Below are 24,813 nucleotides of genomic sequence, written 5' to 3'. Positions count from 1 at the left end.
TATATTACCTACATGACTCGGCATAGGAGTTTTTTTTAACTTGGAAACTGTAATGAAAGGCCATGGTACTTCACAAACTTGTTTTACTTTATGGGATATCAAAAAAGAAAAATTGAAATATCACATTGATGGTACAAATGTAAGCAGGCAAGGCCCAGGGCAGATTACAGATTGCAATAAGTTTGGGATCTCCTTTGCTGAGAGTCAGAGTGATTCCTACAACTTCATGGAGTATCTTCAAATGTAGCACAGGACTATTCCCCAGTCTGCTGTTCAGTGACTTACAGAATTGGAAAGAGACAAATATGTGCAGGTCAACAAAATGTAGTCCTCTGTAAAGTCCATATTTACATCAGCAGTCAGATGAAGGAGACTGGTCCAATGTATAGATCCCTGAAGGAGCTCAGCATTTGGTGCTGTCAAAATTGACATTTTAGTCAAAGCTGATAAGCTCATTAATGGCTAAAGATTACATACGTTTTATGTTTTGTGACTAAAGACTATTATGTACAAAAGTGAGGCCAAACCCCTGGGAGTCTACTTTTGCATGTTTTTTTTTGTTTTTGTGATAGCACATCTCTGGGCTTTGGAAGCTTCACAGTTCACTCATTGACAACCCAAAGGGCGGTTTTGTCTCTTGATGAAACAGTCATTAAGTCAGTCTGTTGAGTTCAGCGTTATCTTTTGCGTCCTTGGGATGGCTCTTTTCTTTTTTCTCTTTGTATCTCATGTGGAAAAACACACCTGCTAAAATGGCACCTGAAAAAGAGAGAGTGTTTGTCTGTAAAGGGGAGAGAAAACTTTCTGAAAAGATGTTCCAGCAAGGGCCATGACACTGCCCTGTAATATCCACAGTGCTCTTGAACAGAAGCAGCTTTGAGGAAGGATCATGCAGCATGACACCAAGAGCATCAACCCAGTCAGTGCTAGGCAGGATCAGATGCCTTGGGGCTCAGAGGCCTTCCCTCAAAGGAAAACTTTTCATCTAGGGTCTGACCAGATGGCAAAGTGTCTGTTTTAGCCCCCCCCCCGTGCAGGGATTTGTATGTTTGTCTTGAGATGCAGTCCCTCATATATATATATATATATATATATATATATATATAATGATATAATGTATCATTTGATCTTTTAAAATCATTATGAGTTTGTTATACTGTATATAAATTTATTTCCTCTTTATCACTGTTAGAATGAAGATGAAAGATGGAAACCTGCAAAGCTGAAATAGGAGAATAAAATTATGACTATAAGCTACAGGTACAGATACCGTAAGTAGGAAGCTTCACTATTTTTACTACAATCTGGATGCCCAAGACAAAACTCAAATCCTCTCCCTGACAGGCAAAGGGCAGTAAGTAGCAATGAAATGACACTATACTAGAGGTTCAGCAGTTTCTTCTGTCCCAACTGGTTGTTGCGCCACTGGATATTTTTCTTACGACCAAAACCTTAGAAGTTTGCAGCCATCACGATACACAATCATGGGATCTTCCCTCTTTCACTCATTCTGCAACATGCTTGACAAGTCTTCACCCAACAAGTGACTTCATGTCAGAAATGCAGCAGCGCCATCATATCTCAGAGGTCTGGCTTCAAATCAGCCAGGAAGAAGTGACTTACCAATGATGATCAGGACTGCAAGCAGAATCCCAATTGCCTGCCCAGCGGTTGGCCAGGAGTGCTGACGGTCTATTTCAATAAAACATGAATTTTCACTGGAACACTTACAGATGCTTACTGCAAAAGGAAATGCCATGAGGTTAATGAGAAGTTTAGTGGTCACATTTGGTTATTTATAAATGTAACTGCTGTCTTGAAGGTAATAGTTGTGTGCATAGAATACCTTTAAGATTCACTTTGTTTTCCAAAGGCGGTTTTCCATTGTCATTAAGTATTATTGGAACATCATACACCTTCTCTTCAAAGTTAGCATGTTTCAGGGACAGGTAAGCGTGAGTAGCTGTAAGTAAGAAATGGGACATTCAGGTCAGCACCAGAAAGAAAGAAAGTTAGTTCAGCTTTCATACCAGCTGCAAGTGGACTTTTTTTTTTTTAAGGCTGCTTTGCACATGATAGTAATTCCTGTTTTCCTCAATGTCTTCCAGGATCTCATTGGTTTGCAGGCATTAAGTAAAAAAGGGAATACCTGCAAGCCTAGTCTGGCCGTCATCATAATATGACTATAAAATTTCCTTCCTAATTTCTACATCAGGCCAAATGTGATCTTGGGTAGGGCTACACTGATAGCATCCCATGTGAACCTGGAATAGTCCCCTATGCACACAGAGACCACAACCAGCTTAAATTGTTCCCAAGGAAATGTAGGACAGACCATCCTTCTAGTGAACTTACACTGTCACATCTAAGATTCTTTAAAAACTGGAAAAGCTGAAACCAGCCATTGGGATCAGATCAAAAGTCTGTTGATGTAAGTATCTTGTTTTCAGAATAAATGGTGATTATGATGAAAAAGAAAGCATGTATTTTACTTCCTCCTCCCTCTCACCATTTCAACATTTTCAGCTCAAGGACTTCTTGAGCAAGATGTAATTTCTTGCTTTGAACTTGTAGAAAATTTTTGCACACACAAGACCTGCAATAGCAAGTTCCCAAGTCAGCTACCTCCTCATTCTATCTGCACTGTAAATAACTCCACAAGCTTCACTTGAGGGTCCCAGGTTTGTGCACTGGAAGAGAGAGCAAAGGATGAACCTTGGCCACCCTGACCAGAGCATTCATAATTTTATATCTCTCTATTGCATACTTTCCCTACTGTCTTCCTTGATTAAAAGTAGTAGCTTACTTTGCTGCTCCTATACGCTTCCTTATATCAGGCCATTCTATAACTCTGATTATCCTTGTCAGCCTATCTAAACCTGTTTCCAGTTATACTGCATTTTTATGATAGAGATAGAGGTACCGGAGTTCAAAGCTTGAAGAAATTATGGATTTATACAGGGGCATAATGATGTCCTCAGGTTTCTTCTCCGGTTGTTTCCTGGTAATCCTCAATATTTGACCTGTTTATTTGAATACTGCTGATCTCACATTTCCATGGAACTACTTGCAGTTCTCCTTCCTGATTCATAATGGCCAGCTCAGCACCCATGATTTCGAAAGTGAATTTGGGAGTCCAGGGTTCACTAGCACCTGTGAATTTTATTGTTCAACCAACTCAGTCTTGGAAAAATGTTCTGAAATTCTTCACGCTTGGCTCCTACTCAAATAACTTTGTATCATGAATAAACTTTGCCTCCTCATTGCACAACCATATGTATTGAGTTATGCAGATCCCAGCAAAAAACCTTTGGAAAACTACACATGAACTCCCTTCACTGCAAGAGCTGACTGTTTACTCCAAGTCCAGAATTTTAAATTATTATTTATTCTTTCATAACTTTAAATTTGTGGCAACCCAGCTTTCTCTAGTGGGACCATTCATCAAACATGTTTTATTAATTCAGATGGGCTCTATCAGCCAAGCTCCTTATTCATGTGCTTACTGTCCCCTTCAAAAAGCTCCTTTCACTTTGTGAGGCAGGACTTCCTTTTGCATGAAATGTCAGAAATGTACAGTTTGCAAACTGTTCTATTTCTTTTTCAGTAGTGAATTGTGTTCATAAAACACACATATATTTCATATTTACATTCCTCTTCTCTCAAAAATACTAATGAAATTATAGCTTGCAACATCCTGGATTTTACCTCTTGCAAAAAATAATTAATGACTTTGGTGTTCTCAACAACCCATTTTTTTTTCTATGTGGGACGTTGGTTATGCAATAATAACAGTGAAAAGGAATTGTGTAATTCTTCATATTCACCAGAGTACCAAGTGAGTCCCATATCATTGTAAGAACAGCTGAATTAGCTTACCATTGAATTTTGAGATTTCCCAATTACTTCTTGCATTCATGTCATCCGCAAGGGAAAAAGTAAATTTTGAATAAAAGAACTGTTCATCAGCATCAGTAGCTTGAATGAGAGTTCTCTCTCCTCCGCTGACTGGGTAGCAGAAGAAAGCAGGATAATCCGTAGCTATTTGTGGGTAGTTGTCATTCACATCACGTAAGTGCAGAGTCAACAATGCTTCGGATTTCTGAGCTGCATTATCTGTCGAGTTTAACAGAATGCAAAGTTACATGCACATCTTGGATTTACACTCTGGGCTGTTGCATTTGCAGCTATCACAGAGGTACATCATCAGATAGGCACTGAAAGGTGGTGTTCTGTCTAAAGGTGGCAGAAACAAGGTCTCAGGAGGTCCTGAGGGATTTGTGGCAGCTGCCACTAGTTTTTAACAAGCATTGTTTATTTACCACCAGTTCTTGCAAGCTACAGAACGCTAGCAAGGGAAAGGAGGCAGATCTTATCTAGTAATCTGTCATTTCCATCATGTCTAGCAAGCAGTCACATCCAAAGTGACCAGTGCTCTTTGGAGCGCTCTTAAGCATGAAATGCCTTGAGTTTCCCGCCCCTCTTCTATAGACAGAAAATGCAAGCCAAAATTGAAAGATTTAATGGCTGGAACTAGAGGTCCTAATATATTTCAGATCTGACAGAGTATTCATTTTAACTGTAATAAAATGAAATTCTGTAGAAGGTTACAAACTACTCTCTGGGTATGTTTTCAGGAAGCCTAATCATACCTAGGAGAAAGATTAAAATCTTCAAAGCTCTAGAGAATAAAGCAGCAGAAAATATTGATACTGAAAACAGTGAAAAAATTTGAATCTTCTCTATATGTCATGTGGTTCAAGCAAATATAAGACCATACCCAACTTCATGAAAGCTATTTTAATCCTTGTTATCAACAGCATCAAGAGTTCTTCAGGAAATTTAAATTCTTAAGAAATATATACTTCTAAGGATACATCACAGGATGCATATCTGAGATTACATGTTCCAGTACTTTTCATGGGTTTAGTCATGGTACGTATGATAATTCCTCATAAAAGAGTAAGCACAAGGGATTCCTCTGTGTGTATATTTAGTTGTTTCATCACTTACTTAGTTCTGATACAACAACCTTTATTCGGTATATTTCTTCAGTTTCTCGATCCAAAGGCGAAGCAGTGTATACCTGCCCAGTGGCTGAATCAATTGTCAGCCATTTCCTCACGTCACCTTCCAAGGAGTACCTTTGGAAAGAAATAGGGAGGGAAAAAAATCATATATACTGTTCCAAGTTGGGAAAAAATTCCAACAAAGCAAATACGTTCTTGGTGACTTTATGTAAGAAGCTTGATTACAGTTGTTCTGAAAGAGAAGGTTCTTGGAAGAGTCACAGTACTACAATACTACAGCCAACCAGGAGACATAGACAGAGAAAGAGAGGCCAAAATCATCCAGAATAAGAGTGAGAGCAGAACTATAGAAATGCCATCTCTGCTGTAGCCTGTGTGCTTGCAATTCCACTTTCTTTCTAAATGGGGAACCTGGGATGGCACTGAGCTTTCAGTCCAGCAGTTTGATTTGTCCAAGCCCCATGTCCATCTCACCCCATCACATCTTCCACACGTTGGTTTTGATGGGGCCACAAGCCGAGGGCTGGGGAACAGAGGGGCCAGTGCAGCCAGGAACCCTTCTGTGGATTGAGGAGGGACCAGGACCCCAAGGAGAACCATGGTGATTATCTTCTGGCAGTCTGGAGAAGCCTGTTACTACCATTGGGGCAGCCTTGGAACAGAGTGCGCTTTAAGCATCACCACATAATTGCATTTATATCATTGTTTAAAAAATCACCAAGGTCCCTGGGTATTTACTTACACAAATTTAACCATGAACATATGACCCAGTTAAAGCACAGGCACTTGCTTGAATAGAAGTGACCAGACCTTCTCATTCAATGTTTTTGTTCTTTCAGTACCCTTTACACTAGAAAGAGCATGCTTGTACATCTTCTACTTTTCATACTTTTTATTTTATGCTCTTTAGCCTATTTTTAGCAGAAATGTGGTTTATGTATAGCTAAATTCCTGTCATATGTCTCTGTCATCATCCCCCAGAGCTTCTGGACTATGTGGCTCCCTTTCAAACTAGTTTGACAGAAGGCCAAACATGATAAGTTCCCAAAAGTTAGGGGCAAGTAGAAAGCCAGATGAGAAATCTCTGGGAATAAGAACCCACAGGAGGCCTAAGAGTCACATTGTGCAACTCCATTAACCACTTGGTGTTTTGCTGAATTTCAGTTAAATTTCAAGAACTGTTTATTTTGAGCTGATCTGTTCAGAGTTCCAGCTGGGAATTGTACAGCAAAAGTCACAAATAACTCCTCCATCTGACTCTGCTGTGTAAGGTACATTTACACCGTGCAACACAGCACAGGAGTTGTCTTACACAGAGCTTTGCATCCACAACAGAAAGAGATGCATCATTTCTGACAGCTAGGAAAGAAAATTAATTTTTTTTCAGTTGTAGACTTGAGGATGTGTATTTTGGTGGAGAAAAAGTTGAGGTTGTGCATTTTGGTTGTTTCCTGTGTGACGTGAAAAGCAGCTACTCTCCTACTGGTTCAGGGGTACACAGTATATGCCTTATTTTTTTGATAAAGGCATTGTGGACATGGAACCTTGATACTCTCAGTCCAGCTCTACCTTTTTCCTGGACATATAAATTAGCCTGCTTCCCTTGTGGTTTCCTGTTTCAAGGCTGATGTTTGGCACAGTACAGAGACAAATCTGGTCAGAAAAGTACTACCCAGCTGCAGGAGTGTTGCTGGCCCCTACCCCACCACACATCCCCCTTCTACTAGGAGATAGGAGTTCTGTAAAAACAACATTTTTCCACATGCCAAGTATTAGGCATCTTTTCCTTGCATGTCCTTTTGAACCATTTTTGAAACCCTAAATTGAATTAATTAATCACAGTCGCTCTTTTTTACCGTACAGAATCCCCTTCAGGATCATAGGCCTCCACTGTCATGACCAAGGTATTGACAGGAATGTCTTCAGACACCTCTGTTTCGTAAAATGGCGTCCGGAAAGCAGGTGGCTCATCCACATTTGTCACAGAAACTTTTAACTTGGTGAGAGAGCTCGCGTTGTACTTCACGCCTTCCACCAACGGCTCGGGGTTTGTGGCATTGATCACCAGGTTGTACACAGGCATTGTTTCAAAATCAAGAGCCTAGATGAATTAGGAAAAAAAGGGTTTGTGAAGCAATGGCTCTGCTGCTGTGGGGAGCTCCAATGAGAAACTAAAATGTCCCCCTCTTCTCAAGGAGGAGATTGCATCCCAAATGCAGGCAAAATAAAGGAGAGCTGACAGGAGAAAATTACACTGGGAATGTTCCATTTAAATGAAACCATATGCCTGTTTAGAGGCCTCCTCAGCAACTGCATTTTCTAATAATGTTGCCACCTGCCCGACTAAGTTTAATAACAATATCCTGTTTACAGAAATAGTATTTATAGCTCTGTATGAGAAGGCCTCAAACGACCTCCGGGTGCCAAAAGTCATACAAGGGTTGTTACACCACAGAGTTTCTCACAGCTTCCTCCTTGGGAAAAAAGGAGGCTGATGCTGATGTTGATGCTGAAGATGGTTCACCAAACGCTGCCTCTGCCTGCACTTGGCCAGCACATGAGCTGGAGGCACACAGTACAGCACCCCTTGGAAAATGAGTGGTAGCTTTCTGGAGCCATAGTCCAAGCACCTTTGAGAAGGTTCACTTCAAAGGGAGAGTGATTTCGTTATTGAAATTCATGGATGCAGCAAAAAGTGTTCCTTATATTCCTGTCTCCAGCATTCAGCATATGGGCTGTGCCACCTACTGCAGCACACGCTGTCCTTGGCTTGGCCACAGTTAATGTTCCCCTCATCAGGAACAAACTACATCTCCATGCTGACATTGAGACATGCTGGCTACACTTGCCCCTTGCTTTGCAAAGGCCACTAATGGCCAGAGCAACTGCAGGGAGGAGAATCTGCCCCTTCACAGCCCACCATGACCACCACAGCCATGGAAGCATTAGCTGGCTTTCTCTTGTCCAGAAATGCTGCTGCAAAATCACTCAAATAATGTATTTTTTTTTTTTGTCATTATGGTGCATAAAGACCTACTTCATCGGCCAGAATCTGCTCTTCTGGAGAAGCAGTCAGCAGCAGAGCCAGTGGAGGGAGCTGCTGGTGGTGGTGAGGGCACAGCAAAGGCAGGAGGGCAGGTGTGTGTATGAGCACTGCACAGACACAGAGCCTGAGTCCAAAAGCGGAGCCTCCTGCAGGCTGCACCATGCTTAGGGTGTCCCTACTCCACCACCAGTCCTCACCTCCTCACAAATCCCACAGGGCAATAACTGTGTATAACAAATAAGTAACACTAAAGGAGAAGAATAAATCCATCTATTCACCTTGTTAATCCTGATGAACCCTCGGTTTGTTTCAGAGTCTGTCTCTATGATGAACGTGTTGTTTGGATCACCTTCTTTCACTTGGTAAATGATGAGGGAGCTCCCTGTGGCAGGCTCATCTCCATCAGTTGCTTCAATTTCTAATATCAGACTTCCTATTGGGATATCTTCTGCCAGAGTCACACTGCCATACTGAAGAGAGAGAGATGTCATTTAAACATGACATACCGTTTGTGGATAAGAACTTCAGCACAACCATTTGTGGATAAGAATTTCAGCACAACCACAAGCTTGTGACCCACATGTGTGGATTTATTTTAACCCACAGCAGCCACACAAAAGAGGGAAGCTTTTTAGCCACACATTTATCGTAGGTAATGGGATCTATGTCAGTGCCACTAGTACAGCACCAGTCCCAAATCTTTAGTTCCGCTGTGAAAACCAGCCCATGATCATGCAGAAGGGATAGATACAGCTTCTCTGTACCCTGTGAGCACCCTGGCCACTCACTGTTAAATATTTGATTGCTTCATGCACCATAGGTTGTTGCCACATTGGCATCCCAGCTCCTCTGACTGTTTAATGCGTGTCCTTGCCCAGAAGCCTCACCTTGAGACCAGGTCCTGGACCAAGACCTTGAGGTGAGATGGTGTAAAACCTGCTCTGCAGGCGCCTTGTCTACATGAGATTGGGCTGACATTGCCATCAACTGAGAGATGGGCAATACAGTCTGCAAGGCCCAAACACCAACACAGCTTCCTTGAAAGGACAACTGTGCCTGACAGGCCAGACAGGTCTCCTGAGCCCACCACCTACAGGGCCTGCAGGAATGGTGGGAGCTGGAACACCTCTGTGTAAGTACCTCAGCCATTCCAGTGTCTGCCAGGAGGCCTGGGCCATCAGGCAGAAGTCATGAAATGTCTGCAGGTCTCTGCCAGATGCCAGCACCTCCACCAGAGAAAGGGCAGGAGTCTGACACCCATCCCCAAATCAAGTTTGGGCATGGATCATTGGACCACTCTTTCTGGCCAAACCACACAGGACTTTTGATTCCCATTTATCTTCTGGCTATTTTGGGTACACTAGTGCTGTATTTGGTAAGGTACTTGGGAGACACCAGCATTTTTTTCCATTTAGCTGTTTGATTAATTTTAAAGCCTTTTCTTCCCCATTTCCCTTCAGAACTTGCACTTCTGGAATAAACGAATTTAATAGAAAAATTTCTTTCTGTACACAGTTTTCCACTGAGCAAATTACCTTAAATTTCATAATTAGCTGTTAATCTGTCCCATTGCTCACTGTCTAGATAGAGCTTATATGCAGACTTGCAGCAATATTTTACCTTTATTTTTACTAGTATTAACTCTATTACTTTGTCTGTAAAGGGCTAGTTTCCTGCTGACATCCTATAAACATTGAAGGCATGCTCAAATCCTTGTCATAAGTTATTGGAACATCCAAAATGGTGTTAAAAGTACTCACATCTGAATTGTTAAAGATGGGAATTTGATCATTGATGTCTATGACGTGTACTTCCACATTACAGATTGTTTCGTATTCTGCATGGAAAGAGACAAACAACATCACACCAGCCTTTCTGCCAAAAATAACTCTCCTCCAGAAGGGTTCCCTGGGAGCAAAAGTGAGATTGCCAGATTGCCCAATCTAAGCACTAAAGTGAGAGAAGCACTTATCTCAGATATCTCTTAGTCAATGACAACCTCACTTCTTACCATTGATCTTCCCCATTTCTCCAGCACTGTCCCATCCTGTTTCATTTCCCTCACTTTTTAAAACCATATCTGTTTTCCAGGATGATGATAGCTATGAATTGTGTTAGCTGTCTCAGTATAACTTTTCCATGTCAAAAAGTAAGCCCTGGGTTGTTAACGCTCCCTTGTCCTCTTGGTCATCAGGCAGCACCCCCAGTTTTGTTACAGGCAGGTTTCAGATTCATGTAAATCTAATCACTACCTGAGCAGGGGCACCCAAACCAATGGCAGGTCGTGATTTTAGAAGCATAATATACCCATATATAGATGGATTTTAGTGTTTTACGAACATGCTTCATGAGCTGAAAGTTAAGGAAACTTCTAAACAACATTGTTTGGATGGAGTTCAAATAAGCATTCAAGACAAATCACCAGCTTTATCACTCTGGAAGGTTTTCCATCATCTGCCAAAATGAAACCATTTCATTTACAGACATCTTTCCATGCCAGTTCCTTCATGCACAAGTTTTGCCTGACTGTAGGGATTCCAGCACAAAGCTTTAAGCTTTGGTATGAAGTTTGATTTCCTTTCCATTCAGTGAATCACAAAGGACTCATGACAATTTACATAAGGGACAAGATAATTTTTAAAGTTTTTTTCAGCTTAATATTCTCTTAATGTTTTAAAATATTATCTGGACTGTCTGAGCAGCTGTGTTTAATTTCTTGATTTTTTGTTTTCCAGTTAAGTCCCTTTGAAAGATCTGGGGAAAACCACAATCATGATCTCTTCATTTTTTTCCCCCTGTGGAAGGAAATCTCATTCTGAAGTACTTGTTAACAAGCTTCCCAATTTAGCCACACTCTGTCCTAGAGCTGGTTCCCTTCCATGCTTGCATTATGATTCATGATTCGTCTCCCTGCATCTCAAGAACAGGACAAGTACCATGCCAGAGCAAGACAGCTCTCAGTGCTACTGCCTATTCAGCAAATCCTCCTTGTCTCCCCACATCCCTTAGACACTAAATACAAGTCCTGCCAGTGCAGAGAGAGTGTAACAAAGTGTAACAGCAGGCATTACTTACGAGGATCTGTCACCAGGACCTTCAAGAAATACTTGGCTGATTCACGCTTGCTTAAGGAACGGCCAGTTAATTGCAAAGTCCCCGTGTCTTGCTGAATATAGAAGAGATTATTTGTGGGGAATTCAGGTTCCTGACTTTGGATTTGGAAATGCAGACGAGAGTTAAGGCTGTCCTCCTGATCCATGTCCGTAGCAAACACGGTGCCGATACTACTCCCTGTAGCAGAGCAGAGATGGGAATCAGACAGAGTGCAGTGGCTCCACAGAAGTGCACAGTGACAACAGTAATGCCAGTGCAAAGGGTAGAGGGCCAATAAAAATAAAGCTGTATGGAAAACACTTTAATGGACATGCAATCTTTTCACTATTGGGAGTTTTTGCTTTAGCCTCCCAACATACTGGTTTGGGGTCAGGGCAGTCCAAAAGACTAACAGAAGACTCTTCAGTCCTGAAACCAAATAACTGATGTCAATACATTGGAGGATTTTGGTAATGGTCCATTGAAGTCAGAGGCTTTATGCTGGAGCTGCAGCTGGATGAGGGAAAATGGGCTCATACTACTTTAAGAACAGTATTTCTTGTACTGGTAATAAAAGAGGTGTTTTTCTTTACACAGTCTAAGCAGTTATCCAAATCTGTGGTTGTGGCAAAATGCAGTTTTATATTTTAAATAAAACAGCATTTTTAAAGTAGGTGTTTTGTGTCTGTCCTTCTCAGGTTCTTGAAATCCTTTCCATAGGAATTATTGAAGGGAAAACAGGAGGGCACAGGAAAGCATTTCCCTGGGACAGTCATGTTTTAATCCTTGGGATCAGATTTTTTAGCTTCATTCACACACAGCTGGAAACAGCATGAATACAGTAAGGCGTATAAATTAACAGAAGTTCTTTTCTTACCTCCCTTTTCATTTTCTTGAACTTCAATTATGGTGAGGTCCTGCTGACACACAGGGGGATTGTCATTGATGTCTTCCACAATAATGTGAATTTGCAAAGGCTTCTCCACCAGTTCTCCTGTGTTATCTTTTGACACCACATAGAATGTATACTGCAACAAGAATATGGCAATTAGATGGTTTGAATGTCCACTGTGACAATATTTTGCATCTTAGTATCTAACTACAGGAATATGAAATATCCTCTCATGAGTTTGCTCAGTGTTTTCTGTTTAAATCAGAGCTCTTCCATCACCCTTTAGCTTCTGAGGGCTGAGTTCTCAAAGGATTTTAAAATCTGTGGTCCCCAAGGTCTGAAGTAGATCTGAAACCTCCAGATCTCCTTCACTCCACTGCCTATCTCTTACTCATGCACCTACAGCCCTGCCATAGCTGGTCCATGCTGTGCATTGTACATAAGCTGGGGGCAGGGATTGCTACTGCCAGACCCTCTCTAGGGTAAGGACCTGAAGCCTGTTTACAGTATAATAGGTGGATGAACTTTCACATATATCACATCATTTCCAAACAGAAGTGACAAGACACAAAACTTTTATCTATTCTCCCCTTCCCCGTCTCCCTTCCATTCTGTTGAGCTTTGTCATATTTACTCCCACACCAATAATCAGCTTCCTGCTGTGCTCTCTGCCATCAGTGAAGCTTTATGTGTTTACTTACAGCATCCTTTTCTTCCCTGTCCAATGGTTGGGTCACATAAATATCCCCATTCTCACTGATGGAAAATGGAAGCCTTGGCAGCTTTTCTTTTTCAAAAATGCCATAAATTACATCTGGTTCATTTGACTGCACCTAAAAAAAACCCCAAAAAATAAATCAGGATAGGAAGTTAGAAGTGTAGAGTGAGATTTAACAGGGATTATTTCTGGACCACAAACAGAAACAACTGCATTCCTGTTAGCTTCATAAACCAGAAAATTAACAGTTTGGCGGGCTCTCAGGATGAACTGCAGAAAATCAGACTGATAATACACCTCTGCTCTCTGAGTTGTGTGCTGAAGCCACTTTGCCACAGTTTCTCCATCTGTCCAGATGGGATACAACACATACCTTTTTATAAAAGGATTTGGTGATGTGGAGATAAAGAGTCATTATGAGGAAAAAAGCATTATTTTTGTTTTAATATCTTGATACTAATGATTTCCTCTCCTAACACTCTCTATCCCTGCCTGTTGCTTGGTTTTATTTCGTTCAGAGAAATGGAACAACGAAACAGCACTAAATTAGAAGAAGCTGCCAACTCCTTCCAGGACAGAGAGGCCCTGCAGAAAGACCTTGATAAATTATAGATATGGGCAGTCATCAACTGTATGAAGTTGTAACAAAGTGCCAGATTCTGCACCTGGGATGGGGCAGTCCTGGATGTACGGACAGCCTGGGGAACGAGAGGCTGGAGAGCAGCACCACAGAAAGGAACCTGGGGGTCCTGGTCAGTGGAAAGGTGAATGTGAGCCAGCAGTGCCCTGGCAGCCAGGAGGGCCAGCCCTGTCTGGGGGCATCAGGCACAGCATCACCAGCCAGGCAAGGGAGGGGATTGTCCTGCTCTGCTCTGAGCTGGGGCAGCCTCACCTTCAATGTTGTGTGCAGTTTTGGGCACAACATTATAAAAAAGGCATTAAGCTATTATAGAGTGTCCAAAGGAGGGCCACAAGGATGGTGAAGGGTTTGGAAGGGAAGCCTTAGTAGCAGCAGTTGAGGACACTTGATTTGTTCAGCCTGGAGGAGACTGAGGGGAGACGGCAACATCCTCATGAGGGGAGGCAGAGGGGTGGGATTGACCTCTTCACTCTCATGACCAGAGGCAGGACTTGAGGAAGCTCAGCTGGGGGAGGTCTATGTTAGATATCAAGAAAAGGTTTTACATCCAGAGGGTTCCTGGGCACTGAAACAGGATTCCCAGTGAAGTGGTCACAGTACTAAGCTTTCATTAGTTCAAGAAGCATTTGGGCAATGCTCTCAGGAACATGGTGTCACTCTTGGGGTGTCCTGTGCAGGGCCAGAAGTTGGACTTGATGATCCTGATGGGTCTCTTCCAATACAGCATATTCTATGATTCTGTGATTCTGTGCAAACAAATAGCTGGTACCTATCTGTAAATAGGTGCATGCACACTCTTTACATTCATCAACGCTCATGAGAAGGGCTCTTTTTTGGGGTGCCGCACATTTAAAATGAAATTAAATACACAGACTGTTTAGTTAATGGATTCAGTATTAACATTTATGTTCTATATAGCAGCAGCTACATTTCATTTTCCCCTAGGCAGAATCAACATGACATTGGCTCCCAAATGAAATGTATATACAAGTGACCCCAAAATGGGTGCATCCTTACATGTTAGTCTTCTTTCTACCTGGTTTCATTCTGTATTTCCTTGGGCTGCCACTAAGAATAGCACCAAGCCAGTTACTCTTGTGAACAGGATCCATGGAATCCTGCCATGTTCAAGGGATGACAGCATTAGGGGTGTCACTGCTAAGGCATTTTTCAAAGTCAAATATTTCTGAAAGGCTGTTGGCTTGTTGGTTAATATGTACTCATGTATACACTGCTATTGGTCTGCAGTTATCAGCAAAATATTTTGTGCTTGAACTGTGAAAAGAGGAATATTGGGAATGCAGGATGGTAATGAAGGAGGGTATTTCAGTCCTTTCAAGGTACTTTTGGTGTAGCAGTTGTGCTGCATGATACAAAACCAGTCACAGCAGGCGTCCCTGAGTGTGAGGGACTGTCCACAGCAGGGCTGTTGTGGAGCTGGTCCCCTGCCCTGCTCTTCTGCAGGTGGAAGAAACTAACCACAAAATAAGCTCCAAAAATCTCTTGGTTTGCTCAAAGCCTGGAGGACCCATAACTGGATTTTGGTCCCAAACTGAAAGGCAAAGTTCAGTCACTCTAGTGTTGGTATTGACTGTATCTCAGTCACCTCCAAACTATTAACTTTTGTGCTAACAAAAAATCAATGAGACCTCCACTAACAATCATTTCCAAAGGATGCCATATTAAAAAAATGACTGGGAGGTGTCAAAGTCCTTCTGAAGAACCTGGTGTTGGATGCAGCGGGGACACCTTCACAGTTAGTTGTGAGGAAACAATTGTGTGGTACAAGGAGAAGTTCATGGAGTGTGGTCAAGGACCCTACCTTACTGATGTTGACAGGGTGGACCTGGGTTGAGTTTTCTTTGATGTAGATGGTGGGGGGAGCTTTCCACAGGCTCTCCTTCACAGTGATGCTCACATCAACACTGCTGGTGAAAGCATTCGCTGTCGTCCCTGCCATGTCCTTCACGGAGACAACAAGTATGAAGTTGTCCTGCTTTTGAGGATCCAAGTAAGAAGAGCCTAGAGACAGAGCAAAGAGTCAAGAGAAATGACACAGAGGCTGTGTGGGCTGTTCATCTGCCCATTGCCTCCTACATGCACTATGGTTCTTTAAGTGGCTCAGACTTACTCCTTAGATGGTCCTTTGGGACAAACCTCAGCAAGCCACTTCCTCTGGGTTGTCTGAACAGCATAGCCTCATGTGCATGGAATCATATGGGGCCTCTGTGCTGTGGTCTCATTTTGTGCAGAGGCATCCCTGAACAGCCCTAGACCCAGTCAGGCACTTGTTCAGCCCAGCAGAATAGATGGGAGTTTCTAATCATTGCAATTCAGTTGGGATCACATGTCCAGCTGAGTTTTCTCTGCATTTTTCATGTTACTGCTTTTGGGTTTCTAGATTTCATGGCAGAGAATTAATTCCAAGATAAGACATAGTGGAGTCCTGAAGGCCAGAGGATCTATCTCTCTTCTCAGTGTACTTTCAGATCTCAATCTCCATTTCTGCTAGCTTCCCTTGAATTTGGTGGGACAAAACACAAGTCCCCCAAAACTAGGGCTTTAGTGGAGTATGTCCCACTGACTACATTTATTCACAATATAGCATCAGACCCATGTTGCTGTTTTGTTCCTACACATATCCCAGAACTCATGCTTGCTCTTAGCAATCAAGAATCTTTTTACGTACCTTTCCTGCTTGGTGAGATTGCTCCAGTTGCGTTATCAATCTGGAAAAGCATTTCTGCATAAGGGTTGGGAAAATGATGGAGAATGCTGTAAGACAGCTGTGCATGGAGAGTTGTAGGATCATCACGGTCAGTGGCATGGACATACATGAAAGGCTTGCCTGTTTTGATTGGAGAAGAAACAGTGGTAAGAGAAGAGACTGAACCTTAACACATAATCCATTTGAGCAGAGCTCTCAAACCAGGAAAGCAACTTATGGGGAGCTGCCATTGTTCCATAATGCACCTCCCATGGGAAGCCATGTGCAGAGGTTACACTGCTGTATGCCATCCCAGAGTCAGCCCTCCACCAGCTCTGCTTAGTAGGATCACAACAGGTGTGGTGACCAGCTGGTGAAGAAGGCGACAGAGTTAAATCAGCAGAGAGCTATCTATCACGCAAGAGTGCCTGAACCCAGAATTCAGCTCAATGGGATCTCTCCTTAAGGCCACTTTGCAGTTCCTACACAAATCAGTGAAACCCAAAGAACCTTGATAAAAATGGTGCATGACCTGCAACACAGACACAATAAAAGAACAATCATACAGTGAAAAAAAATAAGGAAATACCCAGTAATGTAAGTCAACTTTTACCTTTTGCAAACCAGGGCTGCATTCAAAATCTTTTTGACTTGGATGCACTGAAGAATATACAGTAATATGTTTCAGAATAATTTTCTGACTCCATGAAGGTTTATATGCATATTATTTAGCAAAAGCTTTTTCTTGAGTCCATAGCCACAGCAATAACAACTCTATGAGTCCTTTGTTTTATTTCCAAGATGTAAGTCTCAACTTACTGCTCTTTGATACTTGCATGACTTTTTGTCTGGATCACTGCAATTCATAATCCAAGACTCTCTTCTAAATGTTGAGGTATAGCCCATGTTCTGAGAAGCATCACTCATGGTAAGCACATACCCTATATCCGCCCTGGCACTTTCTTTCACTGATATGTAAAGACTCAGATAGTCTTAGCCTTCTCTTTCTGTATAGTCTTTGGTAGTCTTTAAATTTTAAACCCCTTCTAGCATAAGGTTTTGTTGTTTTTTGGTGTTTTGTTTTTTTTTTTCCAGAGCAATGGACAGAGAAGAGTAAGTACTAAAAAATATTTCTGATTGCACTCATCCTTTTACACCACATAGTGGCCACCTCTTTGCCCTTTCATTATATTATAGAAGCTTTCATTCTTATTTTGTACAGTCCAGTGAGAAGAAAAACTGATCTTTTTCCAGCTTGTATAGCAACCACTTTACCTTCCAGCTTAATTTACCTACCTTCCTATTAATGATAATATTTAATTATGGTGGCAATTACCTGGACGAGAGTTCTGCCTCACTACTCCGTAGTACTTTGTCTGGTTAAATTCTGGGGGGTTGTCATTGACATCCTCCACATGTATTGTAACAGCATATGGACCTTTAACTCTCTCTCCACTCTCATCCAGACTTTCCACCTGATTTGAAAAAAGAAGGAACAGCAAGTAAATATTTTCATGCAGACAGGTTAAAAGGCATAAATTAATATCAAGGTGTCAGATGCCAGGTCACTCTTACTGTCATGCAAATCTGGCAAGAGCCACCACTCGGTAGCTCCACATAACAGGACAAATTTGCCACTGTAGCTCCCTGACAAAAATTTGTCACAGTATATAATGCCAACAAAACAAAATAACCCGCTCCTGCTTCTGATGACACTTTTCAGAGGACAATTTCCCACTTCCCATTTCAGTAGACTACTCGTATTTTTGCACAGCCTTAAATTCATGTTTTTCTTTAAAAAGCAATATGTACTTTCTAGCAAACAAGGAGAACACCCAACATGATATTGCATTTATAACTAATTGCTATTATAAATATAAATCAGAAAAATAGTCTGATATAAGGGTTAGTAAAGAAAAAAGAATTCTTAATCCTAATGACTTTTTTTTTTCTACACAATTTGACTTATTTTCCAGCCTTAACTTTAAATCACCAAGAATATATTCTATCTGTCACACTTAATTTTGTTTGCACATAATAGATAAAATCATGATTATTTATGCCTAACCAAGCATAACTTTTTCATTCTGTCATCACTTTTTGTCTATAAATGATTCACACGCTTTGGGTTATTAACTTCTGGGGCTAGGAAATTGCCCTCTCTACTTCCAATCCAAGGGTGCTTTAGAGCTGAGAATGTGAAACCATGAAACCTGAAGTGATAGACTTTAGAAAGACTGCTAAGGCTGGCTAAAAAAATCATCATGTACTTTGTCTGTTCAGATACTGATCCTCTCATGATCATTTTTTTCTCAGCTGCTACTGCCTCAGAAAAAGACAGCACCATTTCTGACATGGTTTAAGAGGACAAGGATGCACTGAGACCCAAAGACTGCCCATCCACTGCTCCATTCCCAACAGCGTTTGCACTAGTGAGATCCTCATGAAAAAGGTATAATAGCAGGACAAACACACAGAGCTTTTCCTCTCTTAGAGTCCAACATCTGCCCAACAGCTTTCTGCTGTTATCTGACAGAGGTTAGATCTGTGCCTCCCTGCCTAAATGTCTTTCACTCACATTGTTTCACAGAGTCACAGAATATTCCGAGTTGACCCACAAGTGACCCACAAGGCTCATTAAGTCCAACCCTGAAGTGAATAGCCCATACAAGGATCAAACCCTGGCATTATTAGCACCATGCTCTAACCAACTGAGCTGATCTCAGTTGGTCACTGTGTATGTTGTAAGCTTTCTAAATTATTACAATAGTTCATTTTTCCACTCCAGAAATAAAATTCACCCTATCAGCCTTCAGGGATAACAAGAAAAGCTCATTCATGAGGTTAGATTTTACTTCCAGTCAAGTATTCCCCTCATATTAGGAGAGCTAAAGGGTTGTGTTGGCATCACAATTTTTGTTTTCTGAACATAGCCTTCCTCTGCTAAGAAGCATTTTCCTGTTCAGTCTTTGAGAGCTACCAAGCCGTATGTCTTCCAGTAAATCTTGGTATTAAAATGAAAAACCTGCCTGTAAACATAGGCAAAATAAAGGATTCCAAATTCCAACTGATTTCTCTTACTACCAGGTATACCCAAAGAGGATGAATGTGAATACTTCTCCCTTCCTATTTTTCATTGAGATTTTACCTGCAGCTTGTGCACTTGTTGGGTCTCCCAGTCCAGAGACCCATTGATATACAGGATGCCTGTCCTCGGCTCAATGTCAATAATTCCAGCTTTTTCACCAGATGTTCTGAAACTCACAGCAGGTGGCTCAAGTTTGAACTACAATGGAAAAAAAAAAAAAAAAAAACCAAACCAAAAACAGAGGGAAAAATCATCATTCTTTTCAGCATTTTCACCATAATAAAAATAATTTCATGCTTTTGTGACTTTTAAAATCTATTGCCAGCAATGTGTTTGGCTGGGAGAATGATATTCCAAGAGTCTGCTCAAACAAGTCTGCTCTTTTCTGATCCTCAGCAGAGGAGTTTTCACATTGTTTCCTGAATGCTGCAAGAAATCCCGACTTCAGTTTGTTTCCAAAGCAAATGTCTGCTTAGGACAGGCTTTGTCTGAGCATGGGAATGGAAAAAAATGACACACATCCTCCATTTGCCTGGGAGCTGGATCTGTCCTTCTGTGGTTATGGCTTTGGAGGAAAACCTCAGAGTCAAAGGAAAATGATGACACAAGTTACATGGAAAGAAATTCTCCAGGAATGTTGATTTTATTAATCCCTGTCTTAGGATATCCTCTTAAATATGTGTTTGAGAGGGGGTTGTCTCCTGCTCTTTGCATGTAGCCTCTTGAATTCCCAGAGAGAGGAATTAAAAATTAATTTTGGATCCCCTTGAGGGACTGTTCTTCCCACCAGCACAGAGACAGCCCTTCACATGTGGTGTCTGTGTGCAGGCTGTGGGGTGCTTGACCAGAGTGGACAACACGAGACGCTTGGTTACCTGGTGAAGGATGCGTGGACCTCCTCCTTCCTGCACGGAGAAGTCCATGTCCTTCAGAGGCCCAGTTACACTCAGGCCCTCCAGACCAAGCCACATGGCCTGTGAGAGAGAGAGGGAGAGAGGGATGGAGGAAAGCACGTGCGGGATGTCTGCTGCCGCCACACACAAACAGCAGCTCCCCACCCCTGAGCCTCCTTGAGCTCTTCTGCTACAGTACAAGGGCAGAGACTCTTCCAGGCTTGCCCTGAACATCTCCAGGCTCTTTAGCATACATAATTTTTAAAAGCAGTGAGATTTATCAATTAATTAGAGAACAAAGGCTTGTGCCCTGCCCTTTTCTGGCCACTACATAATTAAATGAGATTGGATCTACCTTCAAGAGCAAACAGAAGAAGAAAATAGATTAAAGTAGACTAAGAGCAAAAGGGAATTCATAAAATCATTGCTGGATCTCCCCTGTGTCCCCAGCAGAACCATCCATGACCTATCCAAGAACCACAAAGCCCTGTAAAAAGAAGTGTCTGGAAATCAAACATCACACCTGGGGATGAGAAGGAGCTGTGGCTGCACCCCTTGTAATTTCCCCAGTAAATCAAATCTTTTAGGTATGGGAATAAGGCGGCCCTCTCTGGGTTCCTACAGCATCCTCCTCACACCACAGCCATCTGGGCAAGCCACTTGAGCCTGTGCCTTCACATCAATTGCATGTGAATGCAAGCCACAGAGAGAGCAAGTGTGACCTTCAGATCTTTGGCTTTTACCTGCTGGCAAATCTGTCACACAAATCTGTCTCAGCCTCTGTCCTCCTAAGGGCTAGCAATGTCCTAACATCATGGGATTTTACCGCCAAATTTTTATGTTTTTTAACCTCACACTCCCCAGTGCCCAAAGACCTCCACACTCCTGCCCTAACATTTCAGGGCTGTTCTTGCTTTCAAACAAAAGAAACAAAGCAAAATTGAGCCTCTCAGGGCAGGCTGTGCACACAAGACAATTCACACTATGGTTCAGATAATCAACCTGTTTCTTCAAAGGAAAGACCAAGATTCCCCAATTCCCCTGTCTTCACCACCTATCTAGACAACACTGAGTGTCTGCCTGTCAGAATAAGGGCTCCATTATTTGGCTGAACAAGTAAAGTTTCTTTTCTTCAATAGTAAAAATTAATTTATTTTGCTTTACAGACTTAGAGTACCATTGCCACCCTGTCCATCACACCACAGATTTCAGTGTGTGTTCTCTGCTGCATGACTTTTCCTCTGGATTTGATCCTATTGCTGCTGGGACAGCTATTCAATTTCTCACAGAAAAGCAGTCTGCATATTACCAAGGGAAAACTTAATTCTGCCTATGACAAAAACACAGCAAAGTTCAGCACAATTCACCCTAAAGCACTGCTCTGTGTTTGTATGTCACAAGTTGTGTTTCAATAATTCCATATTGTTCTTAATAATAGCCACAGATGCAATCCCGCTTGCCTATAAGGCTTTGTGACTCCTTTTGAAAATGGGAAAAGCAGAGAGCTGGGGAAGGAGAGGGAAGGATGGTAGTGAATAATAGTGTGAGCAGGAGAATATCAACAAATGCAATCTTATAGTTATGCATCCAGGAAAATGCACTTTGCAGCTACCTTTTTAATATTTTTGCAAAATGCTGACTGCTGGCCTCGCCAAGGACCAGATATCAGGACCCTGAGCCTGACCTTCTACAGCTATTCCCATGTCACAGAGGCTGGCCCAGCCTGGTTCCTGCAGGCTGCTCCTGGGTCTCTTTTATGGACAGATTTTGCTTTATCATGTTCCCTGCTATGGAGGAACAAAGGCTGATGCTATAAAACCCAACAGGTTCAAAGTGCAGCCTGTGAAACAAGTAAGCGATATCACTTCTGTTGATTAAAATTACTTTATGTGGACCATAAATATTTCCAAACATATTTCTACCACATGAATCACTGTTCAGGAGCTTGAAAGGGAAAGAGGCTTTACCTCTTGGTCCATATGCATTGGTATATCTTCTGAAGATGGCCATAAGGCTTGCAGATTGGCTTCATGGAGGGGCCAGCACTGCCACAAGGAGCAGCTTGTGAAATGGGAAGGGAAAAGGAGGTGCTCATGAAGCACCCCTCAAGGTCCCCATATTCTGAGGCATTTTTTTATTAAACTTGAATTTCATGCATTTTTTCAATATTTTCTGTTAATTTTCATTGTGAAGTAGAAGTCACCACTGCTGTAACCTTTACAAACATCAGTAAATCTATTGCATTTAATACATAAGGTACATAAAGAACATAATTAATACATTTCAGTTCCAGAAAATCCTCTGAAATGGGATTCACAGGAATCAAATAATAAGGATACAAAATTAACATGCACAGTTTAAGCTATGAGGCATTATAGGTCTTAAAATACACTTAATATGTCAGCACATGTATGGATTATAATGCAGAACTCATGATACTGATGTTTTCACTCTTTGGTGATTTGTTGCAGTATGTTTAAATCTTTTCTAGCACAAAATTCATGTTTTGGAAACAGTGATATCTAAAGAGGAAGTAGAAGAGGGAAAACGAGTAAATTGGTGCTTTCTAGTCTTTTTGAAGTTTTTATTCCCCCAATGACTGAGATGTGTTCTCGACTTGCTGCGGGGGCCACACACCTGTGCTGGGGACACACCCAGAGTTACAGCCACTGTGCTGGCACCAGGGCTGCCTGACCTGCGGGCTGGCACACCCGTGGATTAGAGCTCAGAGGCTCCAGGCAACCTTTGCCATTTGCTCACAGATAAACAAAGGAAAACCTGTAACTCACCGAGTGAAGGAGAAGCAGAAACTGAAGTCCACACAGCTTAAGCATACTGGAATATGCTTTGCTTCAGCTCCTGCAAAGAAATGACAGTCACTTTAGCCCCACAGAGCTGGCCCAGGCTGTTTGCGCACCAAGGCTGAGGTTTCCTGAGGCTGCAGGGAGAGAGCTGAGGAGTCGGTCCCCAAGGAGCAGCTGCAGATCTGCTCAGGACAGACGAGAGCACTGGTACCCCTGGGCTGCCAAGGAAGGCTGTGCCCATCAGGTTCTGCCTAATGGTTCAAGAGAGGCAATATGTGAGATTCCCAAAGAGCTCTCGAAGATTGAACCCAGCACCAAAAAGCCGTGCAACCACGTTGTTTACAATGAGTCTGTACTGAGAAGCCACTTCCATTTCTGCTTTACTGAAAGCAATGAGATGTTCACAGGAAATACTATAACCACAGCACAAAAGTCTTGCAGAGAATGTCATGAGGTGTCTGTCTTCTAGTTCCAAAAATTCAAATTCAAAAATTTCCTGCAGATTGCAGAGGCAAAGGAAGCCTAAGGTGTCTGCACTACATAGCTACTGGAAACAAAATTTCCAAGTCCAAGGAGCACTCTCTGCCTCAAATTTCAAAGAAATGTTGAGCACACACGACCACAGTTTATGTTACATCCTCCTGAAAATTAGATGGCTTTTGCAAAATGCTATCCTGCTTACTCACGGCCTCCAGATTTTTACAAAGAGGATGGGGCCAGTTCTGGAAGGAGGTGAAGGTGGCATATAGTGCTGCCATCTTCAGTGGTGCTTCATGTTACATGGCTCACACCTACAGAAATCCTTCCACAGATCTGCCCCAAGGAGGCCCCCAGTGGGGAGAACACAGTGTGGAGGCACAGCTCCCTCCAGATGCCTTCCTACTTGTGCTTCCCATCACCCCATTTCCCCCCTTCTTTTTTTTCCTCAATGGCTGAACAAAAAGGGGACCTGTAAATACAGAAACTGCTACCCACACTGCTGTTCTTTTGAGCACCCATTCTAGGACTTGCCACAGGAGTTTATCTTCCAAATCCCATTCTGAGCTGCGTTATACTGTGTGTGCAATTACAGCCTTTGAAATACTGGGCTCTTTCCTTGGATAACTGTGTGAGTACTGGAAAATAATATGACGCACTTTTGAAACCAGAAGTGATCAGAAAAATCATTAAATTTGTCAGAAGACAAGGGCTGAAATTGAGCTCCCTGTAGATGCTTGGCTGTGATGCCTCCTTAGTGGGTCCTTCACAGACCTCCTGGAGCCAGAGGAGGTGGCACAGGCAGGGCAGAGAGAAGGAGAATACCCCTTGAACCTCAAACCAAAACTGTTGCTGATATTCCGGTTACACAGTCAATGAAAATTCTTTCTGTTCCTCTGCCTATACAACCTCTCCCCTCCCCTCCCCTCCTGCCACCCTCTCCTGAATATATTGGCCTGTTCCTGCTGCACTTAGTAGCCATGTGGGAACTTCAAGAAACTAATTCCTTATTAATTTGTGGCAGAAGGTGGGACAGAGTGCCCGAGGTGTTCCCTGTCCATCCTGTAAGGCAGCAGTCTGTGCCCAGGGCTCCCTGCAGGGTTTTGTCTGTCCCTCTGGAGGAGACATGGCTGGAAGTGCCCCTTTGACAGCCAGTGGTGGAGGAACACCAGGGAGCTCAAAGTATTGGGGGAGGCCATGAAAATAGGGAAAAAACAGTATGGGGTGGTCTGGGGTATCATGGTCTGGATTCAGGGAAAAAAGAAGCAGCAAGGCCTACCGGGGGAAGAGAATTTTTCAGGGGAAACATCCCACTTTACTTTTGGGGACAGAAAATGCTGTCAAATTAATTGCTAAATGTGGCTGTGTCATGGCCAGGTTCTTCTATCCAGATCCAACTACCAAATGCAGCAGTGGAAATTCAGC

The 24,813-nt window shown here is 42.3% G+C and overlaps 1 protein-coding gene across 1 annotated transcript; it reads right to left on the bottom strand.

Annotated features, from left to right (window-relative positions):
- Positions 1 to 652: 652 nt before the first annotated feature.
- On the bottom strand, positions 653 to 22,941 carry CDH17 (cadherin 17). The gene is made up of 17 exons (XM_064703583.1): positions 22,897 to 22,941; positions 20,090 to 20,188; positions 19,275 to 19,412; positions 17,463 to 17,601; positions 16,109 to 16,267; positions 15,242 to 15,441; positions 12,763 to 12,894; positions 12,047 to 12,197; positions 11,152 to 11,367; positions 9,837 to 9,913; positions 8,355 to 8,546; positions 6,887 to 7,131; positions 5,014 to 5,144; positions 3,880 to 4,116; positions 1,847 to 1,963; positions 1,624 to 1,740; positions 653 to 759 (listed from the first exon to the last, which is right to left on the bottom strand). Exons 1-17 carry the CDS (start codon positions 22,939 to 22,941, stop codon positions 653 to 655), a joined length of 2,502 nt encoding a protein of 833 aa, XP_064559653.1.
- Positions 22,942 to 24,813: the final 1,872 nt, after the last annotated feature.

Source organism: Zonotrichia leucophrys, chromosome 2 (genome assembly GCF_028769735.1).
Source record: "Zonotrichia leucophrys gambelii isolate GWCS_2022_RI chromosome 2, RI_Zleu_2.0, whole genome shotgun sequence".
Lineage (NCBI taxonomy): Eukaryota > Metazoa > Chordata > Aves > Passeriformes > Passerellidae > Zonotrichia > Zonotrichia leucophrys.
This window is presented reverse-complemented; position numbering and strand designations above follow the sequence as displayed.